The sequence below is a fragment of the Juglans microcarpa x Juglans regia genome, chromosome 6S (genome assembly GCF_004785595.1).
Source record: "Juglans microcarpa x Juglans regia isolate MS1-56 chromosome 6S, Jm3101_v1.0, whole genome shotgun sequence".
Taxonomy (NCBI): Eukaryota; Viridiplantae; Streptophyta; class Magnoliopsida; order Fagales; family Juglandaceae; genus Juglans; species Juglans microcarpa x Juglans regia.
Window position 1 is genome coordinate 19,087,315 of NC_054605.1, and position 23,809 is coordinate 19,111,123.

The following is a 23,809-nucleotide window of genomic DNA, read 5'->3' on the forward strand; positions in this document are numbered from 1 at the left end:
GCAGACCGATGGTGCTCGAGTGTGTGTTGAAATAGATGTTTTAAAGGACCCAACCACGGGTTTCTGGATTGGTAACCCGTGTAAGCCGACGAGCTAGTATCAAGAGGTTACGTATGAAACTTGACTGGCCTATTGTAGGAATTGTTATGTGCAAGAACACAATGAGAAAACTTGTTAGGGAAAGAATAAACAACCTAGTAGTAAGGAGAATAAGTTAGAGAAGGTATGGGTTCGAAATGAGGCACAATTGAAGAAGGGAGAAAACGTTGCTAATGTTGAGAATATGGGAGATGATGGTAAGGATCATGAAGATGCCGTAGTTTTTGAAATATAGGACACTGATGTCAAGTCTTCTGAGGTTCAGGTTCAAGAGGGAGAATTGGTGGAAACGAAACATGACAATGATAGTTACTTAATTTCCTGCAAATAATTAAACTTTATTGTAATTTGTCAATCATATGCATGCATCTAGCTAGCCATGCATAGGAGCCTCCCAAAAGAAATCGCGACTTATAATACGTGCAATTTATGTGTTCTCACTTGAGATGAGAAAGATCAAAGATAAGATCACGAGAGTGATCGATATTGCCTGTGTATAAAAGAGCTTGCACTCTTCGTGGAATTTGTTAAGATATAAATATAAATAATAAAATCTTTATTTTTTCATTAACTTAAACTTTTGAGATAAATACTGATCATTTTCAAGATAGTGAACATATATTCTAAGTTCAAACTCTAATTCTACACTTCACCCGATTAATTAAATATTGCAATTGTTGGATAAGTAAGCTGGTATTTATCAATCTATCCTATTAATAAATGACAAATGGTGGAAATAAGACCTTCAACAAACACCTCAAAATCATAGCGAGTCCCCTATCAAAAAATAAAAATAAAAATCATAGCGAGTCTTTAATCCACACATTTCTATTGTAAAATGTTCTAGCGATAGGCGTTTTAAGCAATTTGATAGGGGAATTGCTCCAATAAGAGTCTTAATTCATTAAGATAAATCATTAAATTATATTAATTATTTGGTATCATTCTCCTATATATTATAAGGGTCTAGTATCAGTATTTTTATTTTTCCACGTATTTTTATTTCTTTAATCATGAAATTATCTTTTTTAAAAAAATTGTAAGGCTGTAGGCCGGGCTACTTTTGGGGAAAAAGCAAAGGAATTTCAATACAGAGAATCTCATGAACTTGGTTCCGAGTAATCTTGGCTAGAACTTCGAAGGGTTATCCAGTCCCCTATTCCCTGAACCCGAGAGAGAGAGAGAGAGAGAGAGAGAGAGAGAGTATAACGCGAGGGCACATTCTCGTCTTGGTTATCTTTGCCGTTTAACTGAAGTACTGTTGCTGTTGTTGTAATTTTGCCTCGAAAAGGAGCTTGATCAGAACCGTGCACGTGTACATCAGCAGTACCGTAAATATTTTCATGTCCCCATATATCGTAAATCTCTCATTAATCACAACTCTACATGTAGAAATAAACTTTCATGTGCAAGCTCTAAAGCCCATACCTCAAATATTCGTTCACAGCTTGATCACGAGCTTGGCGCGAGCGCGGTGTAGCCCCCATTGTTGAAACAGATGGTTCAATCAACACTCCTTGAGTTAATCTTTGTTCGTATCAGCATCTTAACAGCCAGCAGAAATAAGATTCATAATAATTAAGGAGGCTACCAACGCATATAATACGTTTCCCTTTCTCGCTGATCAATGCTGCATAAAATAGTAGTCCTAGAGCATTGGTTTATATATATATATGGTCCGACAAGTGAACAATTTAAGGACCTTTTAACTAGCTAGCGGAAGGGAGTTCTGTAATTGAGTGGCTACTGAATCAGTGAAGGAACAATAATTACTGAAGCGATCGAGCGGCAAGAAAGCAGTTGAATGATAAAGTCTCATTCTTATTAGCTACTTCCATTTTTTTTTTCTGGTTGCTCATGTGTTCTTGTGCTTCTAGGTTCTAGTAGTACTACAACACGGAAGAAACACTAGTACTTTGTTACGACTTCACTAACATCAAAATCACTCCAAGAATCCATGAATTTACAGTCCTTCATGTCAACATGTAAACACATAATCTAATGATCATCAACTGCGAGACAGAAAAAAAAAAAAAAAAAAACTAATTAATAAAAGAAACAGTAGTAAAAGCCTGCAATGCTCAAGAAACAAACTTTCGTAGCTACAATGTTGGTGATCATGTCTTGGGAAAGGTGAAGAGCTGGTGAATGTGAAAGTGAAAAACCTGGTATGCCCTTCAATGATAATGTTGTGATCAGTATGGAGGGCGGCCAGTAGCCCAATATGCCTCGTTTGGCAATTGAATGGAGTTGAGAAGATTAGGCGGTAAGCCATGAAAAAGAGGTGCATTTGCATCTCCCAAAAGCTGTTGCTGCTGTTGCTGCTGCTGCTGCTGCTGAGAAACGGCATCTGGAGACTCAATAGCATTCCCTTGCATTGGCAGCGGAGTCTCCTCCTCTTCTAGAGGAAGTCTTTCATATGCAGCGTTGCTAAACGAGGCTGCCATGATCACAACCGGTCCGGATGCAATTAGCGTCCCGACAACACTACCTCCTACCACCTGTCCTTGTCCTCCTGCTAAATATATAGTCAAACCTGTCGCCGCAGGTGGTGCTGGTGGTGGTAAGAATGAGCCGGCTAGAGATAAGATCTCGAACCGACCGTGTAAAGTCACGATTGCACCTGGGGAGGCCGGCTGCCTGAGAGTCACATTAGTGACCGTGCCAGTCCCGCTCATTATGCAGACACCTCTCTGGCGTCTCCTGGCAAAGGTAGCAACACTCTCAACAATATCACACCCATCACCTATTTCCATTACATGGGTGCGTAGAGCATTGGCGCTGTCGCGGGTGATGATGATCGGAGGCTTTGGCTTGTTCTTGGATCCGGCCGGTCTTCCACGGGCTCTCCTTGTGATCTCTCCATCTCCGGAACCCACAACGAGTTCGTTGCCTTCACAGGTATTGATGTTGTTGATGCTGTTGTTTTCATCACGCTCTCGTTTTGTGGGCCGGTTTAGGCCGCTGCTGCCGGTTTGCTCATCTTCTGAATTTTGCAGTTGGTGGTGAAATTGCTGCTGTTGATGGTGATGTAGATGAAGATCTCTCGTGTGGAAAGGAGGGGGAAGAGAATGGCCATGCGCTGTAACTGGATCCATTCGATATTTGACTTTGTAGCTTCAATTCTTATCTCAAGATCCTCACTAGCTTCCTTAGACAGACGCTAAGCACAAAAATGGAAAGACAAAGGAGTAATATTGGTTCTACAATTCAAAAGCAAAGGAAAGAAAGTGGGAGCAGAAGAGGGAATAAATAATAAGACGACGTTCAGATGTTTCCCTTTTCTAGCTTTGTTGCTTTCTTTCTTCTTCCTTTATCTAGTTTAATGAACTAAGTAGTACGAGCCTTCAACATAAAGGAGAGAATGAGTGGACCCTTGATGTCATCCACCAAATTCATAGCTGAACCTGCCATCTTTTAGGGGAGCTAGCTTTCCCTGGTGGTGTTGTTGAGAGTTTGGGAGAGATGAAGAGGGAAGGGAATTAGGATAGGTTTGGGGTTCTCTTCTTGATCTAGGGGATGGTGTTGGGTTAGGGTTAGATTGACAAAATAGATCAGAGATGGGTTTGGTTTCGGTAAGACTGCGTGCTTATGGGCGGTGGATGGGTCCCCACATCTCTCTTTGATCTCTCCTTTCCCCCTTTGTTTCACCCAGCACTCCACGTTCTCTCTCTAATTTCTTTCTTTCTTTTTTTATACGTTCTTTTTTTTTTTCTCTCATGTATATCGGTCGTTACTAATGTTTTGAATACTGTACCGAACGTCGTACTGGTCAAGACACTGAAACAAAATATTTGGATACCAATACCGTTTCGGAATAACGTTTCGGGATAGTCGATATATAAATAAATTATATATATAAATATATATAAAAATTATATTTCAAAATAATAGTCTATATATAAATAAATTATATATAATTATAAATAGTTTAGTTTGAATTGAGGGTTAAAAAATAAGTTTGTAGTTTTAAAAAACGAAAAAAAAATACACAGGTCGAAATTTCCAGCCGGTACCGGCTGAAATATAGGCCGGTATAAGCCGAAATTGAAACCGGTACGGTCGGTATTTTAGCCGGTACGAAACAGATATAGTACCTGCACTGGCCGGACGGCCGGTACGATACGAAATTTAAAACACTGGTCGTCACGGTCGGGTGTGGAAACTGCGCTATAAGTTATCTAAACTTGGCATAGTTCTAAATCTTGGAGCATCAAGTCCGATTGATCTCAATCAAATCCTCACTACCAGAAAAATGAGTTTTTGTGATCAATTAATTCCAGCGAAATAACTATTTGCAACTAAAATTGATTGTGAATAATCTTTTGGTTGTAATAAATTAATCACAAAAGCCTATTTTTCTTGTGGCCTCTCTCTCTCTCTCTCAAAATAAATAAAAGACTTAAGACTTGAAATTAGCTTCCATTCAAATTTTGTTTAATTTCATGTATCTTAGTTCTTTTCTTTTCTTTTCTTTTCTCTCTTTAATTCAGATGTACGTACGTAAAAATCTCATATGCGAACCATATAATTAGCATGTTTGGATCGGAGCAAGTACTGTTGTAATTGTCTTCAAAGTTTGTAAGAGTGAAATTTTCGCAATTTATAATCTTAGAAGTGAAAACACTGACTATATGCAAACTCAGGACCAGTACTGATCTTTATATATTAATGTTCTTGGTCATCACTTAGTTTACCAGGGATTTATTAATGAAGAAGCAAAATACAGTGAATCGAAATAGTTTTTAATTTCTTGGGGTTGTCTTCGTGCTTGGAACTGTAGCAGAACACCATGAAAAACATAGTAGTCGTTGGGTAATTTAACCGAAATAATCACTGGCACATTAAATTGGAGTACTGCCGTGTATTAACACGATCGAGAGAGAGAGAGAGAGAGAGAGAGAGAGAAATAGGGTTTTACTTCAATTTTCTATGACCCACATGCAGTATTAAACCACTTGGGGTCTACACATTCCATCTTTATCTCTTAAAGTCTAATTAAAAACCTCAACGTCCAACGATAAGGTCCACAAATGCTCTTGTATGAATTACACGTGTCTGTTTCTCCGCTCTTTGCGGGTCTATTCCACTGAAATTCGTCTTACTTTCCACGATTCTTCAAGGTTTTCCTTCGTTAGAGATTAGTCATGACCAAGGAAACTCTCGTTTGTCATTGGTCTCTAGGGCAAGTTGCCCTAGATCGGTCACCTTTCATTTTGATACGTACAACACACACATACACACACACACACACACACACACACATATATATATATATATATATAATATGGGTCACAACGGCTGGTTCAGATCAACGGGTGTCATAAGAGGCCGAAATTGCATTCTTTGAATTAGTCCAAAAAACAGCGTTTACCAAAACTGTTAGTAGCTTATGTTTAAAAGCTGTTGCCTTTAAATACGCGTACACAATTAATTATATATGTTCCCGGCCCCAAGTGTGTTGTTAAGGCAGTGATTTAAAAAAGCATCTATGATCCTGCCATGGGAATTAATTATTATTATTATTATTATTATTAGTTTGCTGCGAAAAAATATATATTGTTTATAAGTTTTATTTTAACAAATTCGATCAGCTGTATGGTATTGTCCTTATGAAAGGTTTTTCCAACAAAGACGCTTTTTTTAATGTGTCAACTGAAATCGTACGGTGGTGAAGATATATTTAAGCATATATACCTTATAAATTACATGCATGCTGATTGAGAAAGCTTCTTTCTTCCTAGATCTTACTGGAACCATATATGCAGTGCAACTCATGATCAAGAGGTGCATGCTATCATCAGTTATTGTAATAATATTCTTGGATCATATTTTAGATTTCTTCTGTACCATATTATAAACACTAGCAATTTTATTTCCAGAACGCCTGGAAAATTTAAGCAATATGTGTATGCTTTAATGAGTACCTTAAAATTACTTGAGAACTGAAGGCAGGAAAGTTCGATTGACCAATATTTAAGTTCGAGCCCGGCCAATATTATACGTAAAACCTGTCTCAATTTTAATTAACACCGAATGCAGCTTACAGATTTAACCATGAGCCAAACCACAGGGGAGAGAGAGAGAGAGAGAGAGAGAGAGAGAGCATAAATACATATACAGGGGCAGGGTGTATGGTTGGTGGTGGGCATGGTTTGACTGGATATATCCAGAGTGTCGGGAGCGTGCATGCATGGGAGTGAGAGTAAAAGAGGCGTGAGTGGCGCTGACACGCACACACAAACACACTAAGAGCCACTGCATGCACGAGCGCCGGAGAGTTTAGTACTGAAACCGAAAGAAAGAAGCTCTCGCATGACCGCCGGGCGCAAATCCATGCATTAAAAGATGCTCTTTGTCAGTCGTCGTCTCTCCCATGGAGGGCCCCATCTACTGATCATACATCTCCTTTTTACCCAAGCTTCAACCTCCAAGTCTTTGTCCTAAAATTTAAGGAGATAGCTCGTAATATCAGCTAAGAACTCATAAGAACCCAGTCCCATATACATACAGCCCTTCCATTAAGGCAAATAAGACGTACAACGGGAAGGGATACGTCCACATTTATGTTAAGTTAGGCATTCTATTTTTTGGTACCACTCCGTCATTTTAATGCAACATAATTTAGGGGTAGAAATATGTGAATCTAAGATGAACCTAACAAAAAATTAGCAAAGTTGAATTTGATATAAATGGGTTTGGGTCAAAACAAGTTGACCCTTTTAAGACACTATTAATAATTAATAGACATGTCAACCTGCTTAATCTGAAATCAACCAGTTTATATTTTATTTCAAAATTAAAATTTTATTATTATTGAGTTGTAATATTAATATTACAATATGCTGGACTATGTTGGACTATGTTGGTATTTCTCAATTTGTTGGACTATGCTCATATTTGTTACTATTTGGTTTGTAATATTGGTTTTATCATAAGTTAAAATTTGAAAAATATTGATATTTCTTTATTAGTAGGTAGTCCTATTATTATTTTTAGATATTGTGGCTACTAATAAATATAGATTTTAATTTTTATATATGTAAAATTATGTTAATTAGGTCAAATGAGTTATGCAGGTTAATTCAAGCCATTTACATGAAGCAGATTGAAATAAGTCGTGTCATGTTGACCAATTTCTAACTAATTATTAAACGAGTCAAAATGGATGAGCCATTATTTAAATGGGCCATGTTTGGATTTGAATGTCTAATCTACTTAACTTAACATGTGATGTTCGAGTTGACCCATACAAGCAAATGTCCATGACTTGAAAATATATACGAACAGGACATGGGAACATGAATTTCCATCCCTAACATAATTGTTAATTTATTTATTGTCGATGTAAACAAGTGGTCATGAATAAACATTTTTCATACAATGTATATTAATAAAAAAAAAAAAACTTAATTGCCCTGAATGATAAATTAGATTTGATTGTAATAATAAAAGTGAATTTAGAAAAGGTTGGGAAACTAGTACTGTCACAAAGTAAAGAAGTTTTTATTTCTAATCTATAAGCTCTTAAAATTTTTTTCCCTAAATGATAGCATGCTCGGTCGATAATTTTGTGAAGGGAAAGCTTGTTGCTGAATGGGTGCCAAAATAATTTTCACACAGGCCAATAAGAAATAGCCACGTAGGTACTCTAGAAAAATCATAGATGAGCCCACATGCATAGAACAAACGCTCTCACTTTCCTTCTTTCCTTCCAAAACTGCTGCAGCGAACATCTCACAGTCGGACTGGTTTCTTTGATTGATCGGAGAAGAAGAAATATCTGTCATCAAGACAAAATGTGCAGTAAAGCTCCATCTATGAAACATCCCAAACTTCAATAGAGGCTCCTTTCCATTTGAGAGAGACTGCGCTTACCAACCATTTATTTTTTAGCTAATTTGAGGCTTCAAAAAGTGCAAAAAATGTCTCTCTTCTAGAAAGTTTTTGGTCTCTGTAAAGAGTCTACGGTCACTTATCTTTGATTTTAATGCTCAGAAAAGAAGGTGAAAAAGTGGACTTTTATTTTCATAGAACCATAGCCCTCACTCGGCGGTGTGAATTTAATGAAGCGGTTCACTTCTTAGCATGCTTAACTTGTTTTTTTTTTTTTATATAAATATATATATATATATATATATATATATATATTATTTCGGTTGCTCACAACATTTACTGAGTTATAGACTGGAGCTCCTTCAAGCGTTGTGGAGTAGAAGCCTTTATTTCCTTGAAAAAACTCCAGTATAACAATCATAAAAGAGACTGCTTTTATCACTGATTTTCAACTCTCAAAATTCACATTCTAAGAATGAAGGGAGAGAAGTGCTTGGATTCTCAGCTATGGCACACCTGAGCCGGAGGTATGGTCCAGATGCCTTCGGTTAACTCCAAGGTCTTCTACTTCCCTCAAGGCCATGCTGAGCACGCCCAGGCCCACGTCAATTTCACCGCCTTACCAAGAGTCCCTGCTTTCATTCCTTACCGAGTTGGGGCCGTGAAGTTTTGGGAAGAAAGAAGGAGAGGGAGAGCATTTGTTTTGTATATGCGGACCCATCTCTGATTTTTTTGAAGTGCTTACATGGTTGTTTCTTATTGACTTGTGTGAAAATTATTTTGACATCCATCCGGCTCCAAAATTTTCTCTTTTGTGAAAGCAACAAACTAAATTCTAACACTTCTATTTGAGTGCTGTGTTGGGAATGAACTTAGGATTCAAAGGATTAATTTATAATACACATGACTTCTCTTGTTCCCCTACTTAATCATGACTTCAGCCTAAAAGAAACAAAAAAATGTTAAGCTGATCTACCTTGACACACCATCTGGTATATTTTTCCAAAATGATGGGACATTTCAAAAGGTTCATCGCACGATGTTGGCACTTGGCATATATACGGTGACCTCTTCATATATACAGAAACTAGCTAGCTAGCTACCTAGCTACGTCGCTGAGACTAAATTATGTATATATATATATATATATATATATATATATATATATATATATATATATTATGATAATACTCCATGCTGAGTAATAATTAGGATAAATAGTGTATAAAATTCTTGAAAATTATATGTCCATATGTGACTTGAGCCTCCCCTGGAGGCATTGCACATGCTAAACATAAGATCAGACTCCTAGCTTATGACCCATAGCCTTGATCAATTGAGTTGACGGCCGCCTCACACATTGAGCGAGCTTAATTACCTAGCTACTATATATATATATATATATATATATATATATATGTTATATATTATTAAAACTTAAATCTGAGCAAGGAAAATGATGTTCCACCAAAAATCTTATGCATTATAATTAATAAGGAGGTCATGTGGAAACAAATGATTGATTATAAAGTACAAGTACTAATTCGTGCGAAGAACATATATACTTCAATATCTCACTTTGCTGGCGGAAGAGAGTTTTGAGGTGTGTGTGTGTGTGTGTCTCATGTGTGTTTATATATATGTATGTACGTATAAGATTAATTTTGTTTTAGGCCAATATAAACATATCAAATTATATCAAGGGATTGTAGCGCCCTCAGTACGCATATGTTTCTTTCGCAATATATGATCAATGTCTCGGCCTTTTGATTGGAATATTTAAAAAAAAAACCTGAAAGATATAATCTGTAAAAGTTATATATTCTATTAATTCACCATCTACATTAGTACTTAAATAAAAAAATTTGATTTGTAAGATTCAAATTATAAAATTTTTTTATCAAATCAAATTATGTCGTGTAAATTACACTTTACTGAATGTATTATCCTCACCGACTTATAAATTTTCAATCTGTAAAATGAATGCGCGCATGACTAATTATTACTTGTTGGAGTAAGGTGGCGTAACAAGCCAAATGGAGCGCGAATTCAGCAGCTTGCTAGTACCATAATATATACTTACATGATCATGTTGAGATCTTTAATTAATCATGTACCAGCAGGCTAATTAGGTTTAAATGAAGGTGTGTGTAATGTGTATACATATTCTAGGCGCTAAACCCTGTACTTGTTATCCTGTAGTGATCAAAACCTAGCTAGCTGCTGGCTAGTTTATGTACTGGATAAAGACACGTATTAATAATATTATTGTTTCACCTAAAACTTGATTTATTTCACGTTTTGAGTTTTCTCAGTCTAATAATATTTTTGATCTTCGTATGCACGCCACAAATCTTAACATTTTTATTGATAAGTCAAACCATATATAGGTCTTGAATTAATTAAGCTACAACCACACATTTCATGATCTCGTCTCGAAAAGAACAAGACAGCATTGAAATTAAAATTCATTGACCTTTGATCTGGCCCTATCTTATCAGAAGGAAATTAATTGATATATAGATATCCTGCCGGTCACAAAATTTTTAAATCATGAAACATATAATATATATATATATATATAATTAATAACAAGTAACATTAATTAGGCTGCTGGCATCTTTTCCACAATATATATATATATATATATATATATATATATTAATTAACTATAAATGAAGACTTTCAAGTTAATTCCCAGAAACAGCGTACTTTAATTGAGAGCTTTCAAATACACGTACGTACAGATAGACTTGTAAGTTAAAGCAGCTAGCTTCCGATCGATCGATCGAGCACCAATTATATATATATTGTCCTAGCTACGAGTTCACGGGTTCCTAAAAGGCCAGTAAGCAGTGCTATGCTGTCCTTACTGGATTCAAAGTCGTGGTTAATTAAGACCTCGAAATCATAAGATCAACATGAGCAGATTATTTGCGTTGAATATTAATATTAACGACGAGTTTGGTTTACATGATCTCATTAAAATTTCACTGAATACATACATACTGTTTAAAATTAACGAAAGTGGTTGAGTTCTTCTGAGCCAGATTCTCTTAACTTGAAAGAGGTCATGCGAGCGGTATTTCTAGATAATGATATTGATGATGAGGCCGATGAAAGATAACTAATATATTGGAAAGTGTCAATGCTAGCTAGCTATATACTGATTTAATCATAGTTTAAAACACATGATATCTTAATCTAATTAGTGTAATTTCAATAAACAAATCAAGTACTCGATCGTCGACACCATCTCCTTATAATATATATATATATATATATAAACAATTCATAATGAATGAATTAGTAAGTCCATGGACTAGGGCTAAATAAAATAAGACGGGATTATCATGAGCAGAGAAATTATGGTGGGAAAATATAATTAAATCCAAGTCCCCATGTGAAAGCAAGCACATCATGTGACCTTTATAAATCTGGCATTGTGTTAATGTTGTTGCATCATGTGTCTGTCTGCTTTCTCGTCAGCCCTATATTTCCGGTACTGTACAGTACTCGCGCGCATAGATAGCATCAGCCAAATTAAAGGGATCGGAGGAAGACCAAATCCTTTCACATGTGAGTTAATTAATTGATCATGTAATGCAGAGTTAATTTTGAATTGTTGTTCAGAGACTAAGGATACGACAAAACGGAAGATGACCAGCCTGGCTAGCTAATTAATTGGCAGTTTATCATTTGGAATCTTTCTGCAGGAAGTCCTTGCATGGAATATATACAAGCATTATCCCATATATGAAGTTTCCAGCATTAATTAATTGTATGTATGAAAGTTTTCCCATTCACATTGAAGCTTTTTTTTTTTTTTTTTAGATCAACCATTCACATTGAAGCTAGGTTAGATGCATGCATGCCATGCCATGCCATGCCAGGTTTATGTTATTATTATAATGACCATATGATTAATTAGTTAATTAGCTATTTCTCATTACTTTTGATCACTACTTTTTATGCCGTTATAGCTAGGGCCTTCTATATGTAAGTGTTTTTGTTTGCAAGATGGTCAATAATTTGTTTTAATAATGTTAAATACAATCTTATAAGCGTGTATTAGTCTGCACACTTCCTTTTAAAAAAGTAGATCTACTATTAAAAAACTAATCTTTCATGTGATTAGTCCCAGATTTAACCATTTTTTTCAAAGGAACTGTACAATATTTACACATTCTATGACTGTAAATATTATTATTATTTTTTTCTGCTTGATATATGGTGTTCAAATCATAGCACCTTTTGATCTACATCGAAGTGGAATTCTAAATATGGAACTGATCACATTAGGCGCCTTAGAAAAATAAATTTAAATTGCACACATACATCCTAGCTAGCTAGTAAACAGATCTTTCTAGAGCATGATGGTTGGGCGAAAACCCAACATGTTAATTATATAATGAACATACATACAAAAAATATGGGTGTTAATTTGAGGTAATCTAGCTACTAGAATTCAATTCCTAAGTGATCCAACATTAATGTATCGATGATCATGAGTAGCGCCCTAGCTTATACAAGTGTACGTTGTACTTGTAAATTATTTCATAATAAAGAACAATTAAACAACATTGTTGAAAGTTGTAGATCGAACTAAAGTATGTTTCATTAATTATGATTTATAGTACTTGATTTAATCCAAGTTGTACCCTGTTAGAGACATGAATATTTGTATTCATCATTAGCATATAGCTAGAGGGATTAATTTATTGAGGGAAAGAAGCTGATGATAACGGATAAATATTGTATTCAAAATGAACTTTTATGTTTTTATGCCTTGTCCCAAACTAAAAGTGGAATTTTAGTGATATTTAAAATATAATATTTACTTGAATATATATATATATATATATATATATATATATATATAGCCTAAAAGATCATGATATCTAGGGGTTGCTATTTGTTAATATTTTAACTAGAGATCAATCTATAGGAACCAAAAACAATAAGATCAGAATGAAAACAATAATATATGTGTGTTTGTTTGTGTGTTAATTTTTCCAACATGTTATGAGGTAAATACATGTTTAAAGACAAAACATTCTTTTGTAAATAATGATATCCATATATATAGTCTGATTTAAAAGAGATAAATACATTATATAAATCCTACAACACACAATACACACATCATATCATGAGCAGAATGGTCACATATATTGAGCTTATATATAGAAATTTGTTTCTTTTTTTTTTTTAAAAAAAAGGAAAAGAAAAAGAAGACTGAAAGACATAGTAAGAGGGAAAAAATAGCCCAACCCAGCATGGTTTCCTCTCTTTGATCTCTCTCTGGACCTGGATTAAACTATATAGCTCCAAACGAACCAAGGCCCATTAGTGTCATTACTTCCCTCCCAGCACACGGAAATTATGGTAGAAAGCAGGCCCAACCCGAAGTGCCTACCCAAAAGAATAAATGAAGCTTATGGTTCGATTTGTGTCTATGTCACTAGGCCCACAATCTACGTGTATTCGAGTCTTACGGGAATGAATGTCTTCCAGGAGCGAGTATTATATTGATTAGACTAGTCATTCTCATTCGCATATCTATTATACTTTGGCTTGGTTTAGTTTCACAAATTTTTTAAATCATCTCATTTAAAACTATGCATTCGGATATGGATTTGAATATTTAAAAATATCCGAATATGTATCCAGATTTTTAAAATCGTACTGATGCCTGTTCGAGTAAAACCGGTTACAACCCGGGTAAGTATGGATTGTAATGGTATCTATTTTAACTCCACCTTTTTTTTTTTAATTCTATTTTTTAAAACAAAAGTTCTATTTAAAAAAAAAAAACCTGGTTATGGATAACTAGTTAAATAATCGGATCCATAATTGGATCCGAACAGATAACCGCCCGGATTTTTGGATTCCAAACCGAACTAGAAAAAAATCTAGGCCTGATGCACACCCCTAATCTCTTCTCATCTCATCTCAACATCTAAACACTATTCAAACACAAATATTTTTCAATTTCAAATTTTTAACTTTTTCATCTAATCATTATCTAATAATTACAATTTTTCCAAACTTTCAAACAAAATAATAAAACAAAAAATCAATTTTTTCAAATCACAAAATAAAAATAATATTAAAAAATTATACTCTAACGTTTTTTTAACTTTATAATATTTTTATTTAGAACAAAATCTTGGAAGAGAGAGAGAGAAAAAAAAACCCTAGCATAGCTCTCGCTCTCTCCTTTTTCTCTCTAGCGCAGCCCCCTAAAAAAACCCAGACCGGATGAGGGGGAGGGGGGGGGGGGGCTTCGGCTCCTCCCTCCCTCATCCCTCCACTCTTTTCTCTAGTTTTTTTTTCTTTTATTTTTTCTGGTCTTGTGGGTTTTCCTTTCAAAGTATGACAAAATGTCGATATGTTGTTCTTCGGAGCCTGACGACCACCATGCACTCCACTGTAAGATTCCCAAGGCATCGATCCTTCAGAGGGGCAAAGAGTCCCGTTGAATGGAGCGGCGCATGAGCCACATGCGCGGTTTGAAGTGCATGTGTGACATCTACGCGCCACTACAAAGGGAGCTCTATTGCCGCCACGCACAACATTTCTAGGACCAGGGTCATCGGTTTCTTCAGACTCGAATGTCCGTTGTACTTCTAGGGTGGCACGTGTCCCTCACGCGCCACCATAGTCCTTGTGTTTGCTTTTTTGATTTCCTCTAAGGTTGAAAATGCGAATCTACAACTTTGCAAACTATGTTTCACTATTTTCCCATGTATCATTTACATTTTCTGTTATTTTCTTTGTTTTAGGTTAATAATAAAAAAGAAATAGTCTATTAGACATTTTGTTCATAGAGTGAAAGTCATCTCCTCATCTGGAGGGTGGGGTTTAAAATCTTTGCTTTAGGCAGAGTGTGGTCTCTCAAACGTTTATCTGTAGACAATTATAGAAGTTAAGATCATACCAGTCACAAAAGAATTTATGTACTAGTAGAACCCTAACCGTGAGTAGTTATGAATCAGTCATAGCTGTAAATTCACTTTCATAAATGAATGAAGTCTATTTTCCATAAAAAAAAATTTATAATATTTTTATTCAACTTTTTATCTCTCATTTTCAAAACTTCATAAAAATCTTAACTCAAACTATTTCATTACTATTCTCAAATTATTTCACTATTATTTATAGATTTTTCATATCATCTCATCTGTGTAATCAAATGAGATCATCTTAATTTGTTCAATTAGTATTGATAAAAAAGAATATCCTCATCGTTTCTACACATTCGGGTATGTATCCGGTTGGAGTGTGGATCACAAAGATTATAAAAGTGTTTGTGACGCCCCAATCCCCCTTATATAAATACACAGGGATCGAGACACCAAGATGCTGACAACACGGTCACACATCCCAACGAAGTGCCAGTGTGTGTACATGCAACAGTGTACAAATAAAATAACGCAGCAGATAATCAACTAAGTACCAGAATTTATTTACAATCAAACATTAGTAAAAATTTAAATAGCAGTTATACAGTCATCCATAAAAATATATTACAATAGTTTTCAAATAAACAAACGAGTGATCCCAGATCATTCCTCGGGCGGAGCCGTCTCCTCAGGCTCGCCCTCCTCCTCCTCATCTGCATCAAAATCTGCGTTACCACAAAATGGTATCGCAGGTAAGTATAACCCAAAACAACAACGTAATATAAAATGCATTAAATGCAACTAACATGCATGCACATGAAAAATATGCATTTTTCCACAAAACATCATTTTTCCCGTAAATGATAATTTTTCAACACACGCCAAAATCCCATTTTGGCCCAAAATATCCGTAAAACATTTTCCCAGAAAATGATTTACCCAAAAACCAACTCGCACTATTTTCCCAGAAAATAGTGCATTAATTCCAAATGCACCATGCATTATTTCCATATGCACCATGGCCTCCCCTATGGACCATCCGCACGTCCTGGCTTCGTAGCGGTGCTCAGTTCCGCGCCCAGCGCGTACATGGCCAAGCACCCACACTACGCAACGAGCGATGCCCAGTTCCGCGCCCAGCGCGTACGTGGCCAGACATCCTCTAGTCCCCGCCAGCAGAAGGACCACGGAGTCGGCACAAGACCATCTCGTCCGATCCCATTGTCGCCCGGCGACAATCCAGGGGACGTTACTCAGTATATTCCGCTCCCGAGTAACCAGAGGAGCTCCACCGAGTTAATGCCCCATCTCAGCTTGGGGTCGTGATACACACGCACCAAAAATCCATTCTCACATGAAAACCCAGTTTTCATAAACACATGAACATGAATGCAATACACGAAAACCCAGTTTTCTTTTACAAACATGATCATGCATGAAATAATGAAATGCACATGTACCAACACAATATCCAAACCAACAATTACCAATCCAATCAAATCCAACCAAACAACTCCAATCACAAATTCATCCGACTCCCGAACTCCTCGGACTCAGTCCGGCATGCCAAAAAAATACAGTGAAATGGGTTAGTGCAAAAATACATTTAAATTACGAAAGTTCTTTGGAGAAATACTTACAATGCTATAAAGTAATTTCCGAAGGATCACGAAGCTGCAAGAAGTGGAAAAACAGCTACAGAACAGTGTAAAATACACTGTGGCCGTGGGTCACAGATACCCACTTTTCAACGGAGATAAACGAAGACCCAAAAATGATAGGGTAGGGCCTAGGGAGGTCGATGAAGCTAGTGGTGGTGAAGGTTGGCCGTGGGTGGTGGCATGGGCAGCGGTAGAAGACCAAAAAGCCCAAAACGGAAATGGAGTTGGATGTGCTTCACCGGTGACAGATCGGAAGTGGGGTTGGGTCCAATGGGTTGCCAAGAGGTCGATGATGAAGTGGTAGGAAGATGGTGGCCGGAGGTGGCGCGACGGCGGCGCAGTGGTGCATGGAACGCCGTGGCTTCAATGGGTTCGTGGTGGCTAACGGCAGCGATGGAGGAGCTGGAAATGGAGTGGTAGCGTCGCCGGTGGCTGGGGAAACTGGGGAGCCGGGCGGTGTCGACCACCGCCGGCGCACGGCAGTGGGCTGGGGGAGAGGAAGAACGGACGGAGAGAGAGAGAGGAAACTGGGCGTGCGCACGGGAAGAAAACCAGGAAAAGAAAAAGAAAAGAAAGAAGAAAAAGAAAAAGGAAGAAAAAGAAAAGAGGAAAGAGAAAATGCAGAGAAAGAAATGAGGTCTAATTCTCATAACTTGGGTCACAAAAATTATCCAACGGAAATGATTTCAAACCCTCAAGTTAAATAAAATAATTTAAACGTAATGGTAAAGTCAAATTGAAATAATTAAATTTCACAGTAATTAAATAAATATTAAAAGCAATTTAAATGCATAACAATAAATAAATATTAAGAAAGCACATAAAAATAATTTTCACCAAATTAAAATCATAGAAATAAACTCATTAAAAATCCAACTAATTTTAAAATACGAGAATAAAATTTAAATAAATAAAAATAATCTTTTAGTAAAAATACACTAAAATACGGGATATTACAGTGTTACATTTCTAAATTCAATTGGTTGTATATTACGTGGAAACTAGATTCTATATCGAGTCTTAAAGCATTTAAATTGCAAGTATTATTAGTCTTTTGGATAGATAACTGCTACAACTATAAAGAAATTTTATAAAAATAAATTCATAAACAAACCTTACTATATGAGTTTAACCAAGCATTGTACAAACCCAATGATAAAGTGCAGATCTTAAAGCAATTTAGGAGGTTAACTTTCCAGTTTGTCGTATGCAATGAATGATATATGCAAGACTCGTATTCTTTGGAAGGGTAACATTAATATTGATCAAGAGAGGGGGGCGGGAAAATGAGAGTACTCCTGAAATATGAGAGTACAAACTGCAAAATGTCGTTTTTGTATGTTCCAATCCTGATTTTGAGAGTCGTGTTAAATATTCTAAAGAAGACATCTCAGTCTTTTATACTTACTTTCGCCTGATTGCTATGGAAAGATGTCCTGTCTACTGTCATCAAGCACCCATCTTTATTGGCCGGACAAAGTAAAGAGGAACACTGCGATATTCCACTAAAAGTATTTTATAATATCAACAAGTATTTGCCAAAAAAAAGACTCGAAAGGTTGTGGGTGGGATCGATGCTAGGGATGGTGTCGATTACGTTATACCGAAACTTGTACCGATCAGAAGATGATTTTTGTCAGGAAAGGAAGATTGAAACGAGTACGAGTGCATATTTATGGTGGGAGAAGTGCTATAATCAGTCACATAAAAATAAATTATATAAGTTGATATGATATATTAAATTTATTTTATAATAAAAATAATTTTATAATTTAATATATTACATCAATCTATGCCACATCGGTTTATAAATTTATTTTTATGAAATCTCTTTGTGATTAAAATATTTTCATGAGAGACATGTTCTATGCAAGCTCACTTCTAGAACTTTAGCTTAGCCAAACAAAGCATGCATGTTTCATGACAGCACCAAAGTTTAAATTGATAAATTGTTCGAGATTTCTATTTTGGTATTATATTAAACTATCACTTGTCTTAATTTTAAAGTGATGGAGCAACATTCATCTTTTGCATATAAGCGGTACTTCGATGGGTAATCATGATAACTAATCAACAATTCCTCATAAGTGGATATTGATTGGTGGGTGGACCACTCGATAATATTTAGCAAGATAAAGCTCCTCCACTGTATTTGGACTGATCATGATCTGTCACCCAACCTTTGTCACTGAGTGCCAACTTACACTTCACACAGATCGGTGCATTGATCTTTTATTGGAGAGTACTCGAATGTTTAAAAAAGAAAAAAGAAACTTGGTGCCTCTCTCCTTTTGATTTAGTGCCTATGATTGACGAAGATTATACCAAGTTTTATGGTGGTACCAAGAGTGTCGCCCTTCCAGCTAGTTTTTTTTTTTATGTACACTAAGATTACTAAACTGATCATTAAATCACTATATATATCTTGTTTAACATTGTGGTTATGTTAAAGTCCAACATTCTAATTGGTACGTTCCATATATATAAATATTAATTTTAGATACAATCTTATGGTACGTAGGCTCTGCTAACTCATTTTAGAAAAAAATAAGATTTTCTATTTAAAAATGATTTTTTTAGGTAGTTTCTACTTTAAAAAAAAAAAAAAAAAAAAAGTCATGTACGAAACTTCCACGCCATAACTAAAACTGCACAAATATCATTTCTCACATAGACAGTCACACACACAATATATATATTTATATATTCTAACATTTATACGCATACATTCCAGCTTAATTATAAAGTCATAAGAAAGTTGCATTAATTAGAATATTAATTATCGTGTTCTATTGGATATACACTAAAATTCCCTCCTCTCCAAATTTAGATCCTTGTGAATTCAGAGTACTCCAGATCACTAAACTGACTTCAGTGACTTGGGATATACATTTCGTAGTCATCAACCTAACATCGCAAATCTGCATAGAGAATATTACTGCATGCAAAATTATAGAATCTCGTGAAACTTGATCAACTGCATAAAGAATACCGTATTTGTTGTTGACGTGTTTCGTGGATTTAGGCAACTTCAATGTGGTAGTATTCGGGCCAGTTCTACCTCGACCTCATTTTTAAGTTGTAACCTGTGCCATGCTCTTGACCCAATATAAGGGATTTTCTCCCTTCACAACATCGTAGAATATATATATATATATATGTATGTATGTATCTCATGGAACTTGATCAACACATACGAGGGACTAAAAATTCACTAAGAGCTAGTTTGGATTTAAAGATGAGATGAGATGGTTTTGAGATGAAAAATAGAAAGTTAAAAAAAATATTGTTAAAATATTATTTTTTTAATATTATTATTGTTTTGAGATTTAAAAAAAATTTAATTATTTATTATATTTTGTGTAAAAGATTAATAAAATTATAATAATGAGATGAGATACTTTTTAAATACAAATGGGTCTGAGCCTGAGAATTAGCGTAGAGGTGCAGTCAAAAGATCACGTTGATATATGCTTCAACACTACTTGTATTTTTAAGAGCATTAGCATTAGATTCATCATTTACATCTTTAAAATTTGATGAAAAGTGCAAATTTTTCATAAACTCAAAACCTCCCTATCCATAACCCTACATTAGATTAACTATTGAATTCATCAAAATAATAATATAATATTACTTTTTTAATAATAATATTTTTCATATTTTACAATTACACTAACCATATGTTAATTAATAATTTAATTTGATACTTAAATTATTGTTTCCTAACTTAAATATATTGTGTCTGAAAATTAAGAAACAATAATTTAAGTAAATAAAATAATAGTAATAGAGTGTGAATAGTGAGTCTTCAAATTTGAAGATGAATTGAAATGCATTTTAACTCAAAGTTTCAGAATTTAGTATTTAGTAAATTTAATGTAATAATTTTAAATATAAATTCATCAAATTTTAAAGATTAAACTCATTTAAGGAGTCCAATACTAATGCTCTAAACCTCGAAAGAGTTGAACCTAAAATCCAAGTAAGTAAGGTGGTACGTGTCACAACCTTGACCCCTCAAATCTCTCTCTCCGGCGATGTATATGGGCAGGAGAGAGAGAGAAAGATCCAATATTGTTTAACAAATTGCCGGGGAACAAGTGGAAAACCCAAGTGAATTGCACTCATTATAAATGGAGAGGAGCCCCGCGAGTCGTTTTCTAGTACTTTAATTCAAGTTCATTTTCTTGGATTTTTGTTGATCTAGTGCGCTATATAATATAGTCCAAGGGACCAAAAGTAGAAAAAATAATGTCTGTTGCGCATACTACGTACTACTTTTTCTCTCTATCCACATATATAGTTTGATAATTAATCTCAATGATCGATCTTATGGTAATTATATTTTTTTTTTAAATTCCTGATTATATATACTGTTATATATATATATATATATTTAAAAAAAATGCTGGAAATTCATTGGTGTGCTAGTGAGTACATTAGTGGTGCTTTAATAGATTGTACGAGCTGCTCTGCTAGTTTGTGAAAGAGCTACAAAAAATATTGGAGCCACCGTACGTTGATGCAAAAATGGAGTGGGCTACTCTTTGATGCAAAGTGTTGCGGGTGTCTAAGATAATTATACTATTTTTTTCTAGAGTTGATTATCAGGTAATAATTAAGAACTTAAAGTTATTCTTCTTTTTATAATTAGTCTTTCAAAAGATTTTTTTCTCGTGACCGTATATTCATTGTTTATGCTACTTTCTTAAATTCTAGTTTTGATATATATATATATATATATATATATGACTACTGGTTATAAGAGGTATTAATCTATTGAATATTTTTAAATTTTGCTGCCTTTTTATTTTTTATTCAAATATCTATTTCACCCCATTACAAACGTTCAGGATCCATATCATGATCTGAAATTTCAGCGTGCCAAAATCTAACAAGATCTGATTCAGGAGGGGATTTTTAAGCATGATATGGCCCTTGCGTTCTCATCACGCACTACGAGAATCCACCCACAACTCTCTGTTTCTTAATTGGCCGTTACAAAAGCCAGTCAATCTGGCTCCTTTATTGGAAGAACTAACTTCTCACGAAACCCATGCACTCAAACCGCTGCCAAACATAACTAAACTTGTCAAAAAAAAAAAAAAGAGGCCAAAGTTCTCGTCTTTCAGCAAAGAAAAAATATATATGTAGCTAGCAAACCCACCAAGTCATCGTGCCAAGCAATAATGTCTGCATCCCCGAAATTGGACGAGAAGTACCCGAGTGAGAAAATCTTTCACCCACCTTCATCTCCACCACCTCCAACTAAAAAATGGCCTGCCAACCTTTCAGAAGTTATGCTTTTGGAGCTAAAAGTGCAGAGGGGAATTGCTCTTCCCTTGATAGCCATGAATTTCGCATGGTTTGCAAAACAAGCAATCACGACAGCATTTTTAGGCCGGCTTGGGGAGCTCAAGTTGGCAGGTGGAGCACTTGGGTTCACATTCGCTAATGTCACCGGTTTCTCTGTCTTGAACGGGCTCTGTGGCGCCATGGAACCCATGTGTGGTCAAGCTTTCGGAGCCAAAAACTTTAAACTGCTTCGCAAGACCCTTCTCATGTCAATCATCTTGTTACTATTCGCAACACTACCTATAACGTTCTTGTGGCTTAATGTTGACAAGATTCTTATCTATTTTGGCCAACAAAAAGACATTTCAATTGTCGCAAAGAGCTATCTTCTCTATCTCCTCCCTGATTTGGTAGTCACTTCATTCCTATGTCCACTCAAAGCCTACCTAAGCTCACAGAGCATAACGGTTCCTATAATGTTTAGCTCCGCTCTGGCGTTAGCTTTTCACGTACCCATCAACATATTACTTGCAAAAGCCAAGGGTCTTGAAGGAGTTTCAATGGCAGTTTGGATCACCGATCTTATGGTGGTGATTCTACTTGCCTTGTATGTGTTTCTGATGGAAAATAGTAAGGAGATAAGGTGGAAGGATGGAGGGTGGTGGGATCAAGGCATTAGTGACTTCCTCAGGTTGCTCAAGCTCTGCGGGCCATGCTGCCTCACTACCTGCCTTGAATGGTGGTGCTATGAGATTTTAATGTTGCTCACAGGACGGCTAGCAAATGCCAAGCAGGCAGTTGGAGTGTTGGCAATAGTGCTGAACTTCGACTATCTGCTCTACTCCGTGATGCTATCACTAGCCACGTGTGCATCAACACGTGTGTCGAATGAGCTTGGCGCAAACCGAGCTGGCCCTGCTTATCGGTCAGCTTATTGGACTCTGGCAGTGAGCATCGTCTCGGGCTGCATAGGTGGCTCGGTGATGGTCGCAGCCAAAGGAATATGGGGACCCCTGTTTAGCCATGATAAGGGGATCATAAGAGGTGTGAAGAAGACGATGTTGCTAATGGCTTTGGTGGAAGTGGTGAATTTCCCGTTAGCAGTGTGTGGAGGAATTGTCCGTGGAACAGCAAGGCCATGTTTGGGCATGTATGCCAATCTTGCTGGGTTCTACCTTCTGGCTCTGCCTCTGGGTGTGGTTCTAGCCTTCAAGGCCGCACTTGGACTCAGCGGGCTGTTGATAGGGTTCTTGGTCGGGATGGTTGCCTGTTTGATTTTGCTGTTGATCTTTGTCACAAGAATTGACTGGGATGAAGAAGCGGGCAAGGCACAATTACTTGCCTGTGAAGAAGACACCGTCAAGGTAGATGGAAAGCACAGTAGTGTGGAACCAGTTAGTTATGCCAAAATATGAGAATAACTTGAAAAAGTATTTGTAATATGAACGCCTCTACCATCAAACACAAACGAAAAGAAAATTAATTGAATGAGTTCAACTAAAAACATAAACCCATTTAGAAATGACAAGCAAGAAAGGAAAGATCACAAACGAAAATGGGTGGTTGTTATAACGCTAATCTAGTTGGCATATGAGCTCCACAACATGCTCTAATCAACGACGTCTCACATAGCTCGGTATCTTACAAATTGGGACATTGGAAACAACCATTCAATTAGAATCGTGTCCATGGGGAGAACACCTTATATACGCATGCATGAAAGGGAAGCCGTCCGTGAAGTCCTAGACTCCTAATTAATGTGTTCATAACGTACAGAACTTGAAACTTTAAAGGAAAGCACAACCATTATCATTGATGCACCACTAAAAAATAGAATTACACCGATGCTCAATGGTAAGAAACAACGTCGAATAAGGCTGTATTTGGTTTCCAAACTCAACTGAATTCAACTTAACTTTAAGTTGAGTCTAATATCCAAACACTTAATTCTCAAATTATTAAATTTATCCAAACCAAAACCTTCTTACACGTGATACTCACAACATT

The 23,809-nt window shown here is 36.0% G+C and overlaps 2 protein-coding genes across 2 annotated transcripts; one reads left to right on the forward strand and one right to left on the reverse strand.

Moving 5' to 3' along the window:
• Positions 1–2,014: 2,014 nt before the first annotated feature.
• LOC121237604 (AT-hook motif nuclear-localized protein 24-like) lies at positions 2,015–3,773 on the reverse strand. The gene has a single exon (XM_041134432.1). The coding sequence runs from the start codon at positions 3,195–3,197 to the stop codon at positions 2,295–2,297; it is 903 nt and encodes a 300-aa protein (XP_040990366.1). The 5' UTR covers positions 3,198–3,773; the 3' UTR covers positions 2,015–2,294.
• A 17,797-nt stretch (positions 3,774–21,570) lies between these two features.
• Positions 21,571–23,285, forward strand: LOC121237559 (protein DETOXIFICATION 56-like). Its single transcript, XM_041134350.1, has one exon. It carries the CDS (start codon positions 21,697–21,699, stop codon positions 23,215–23,217), a length of 1,521 nt encoding a protein of 506 aa, XP_040990284.1. The 5' UTR covers positions 21,571–21,696; the 3' UTR covers positions 23,218–23,285.
• Positions 23,286–23,809: the final 524 nt, after the last annotated feature.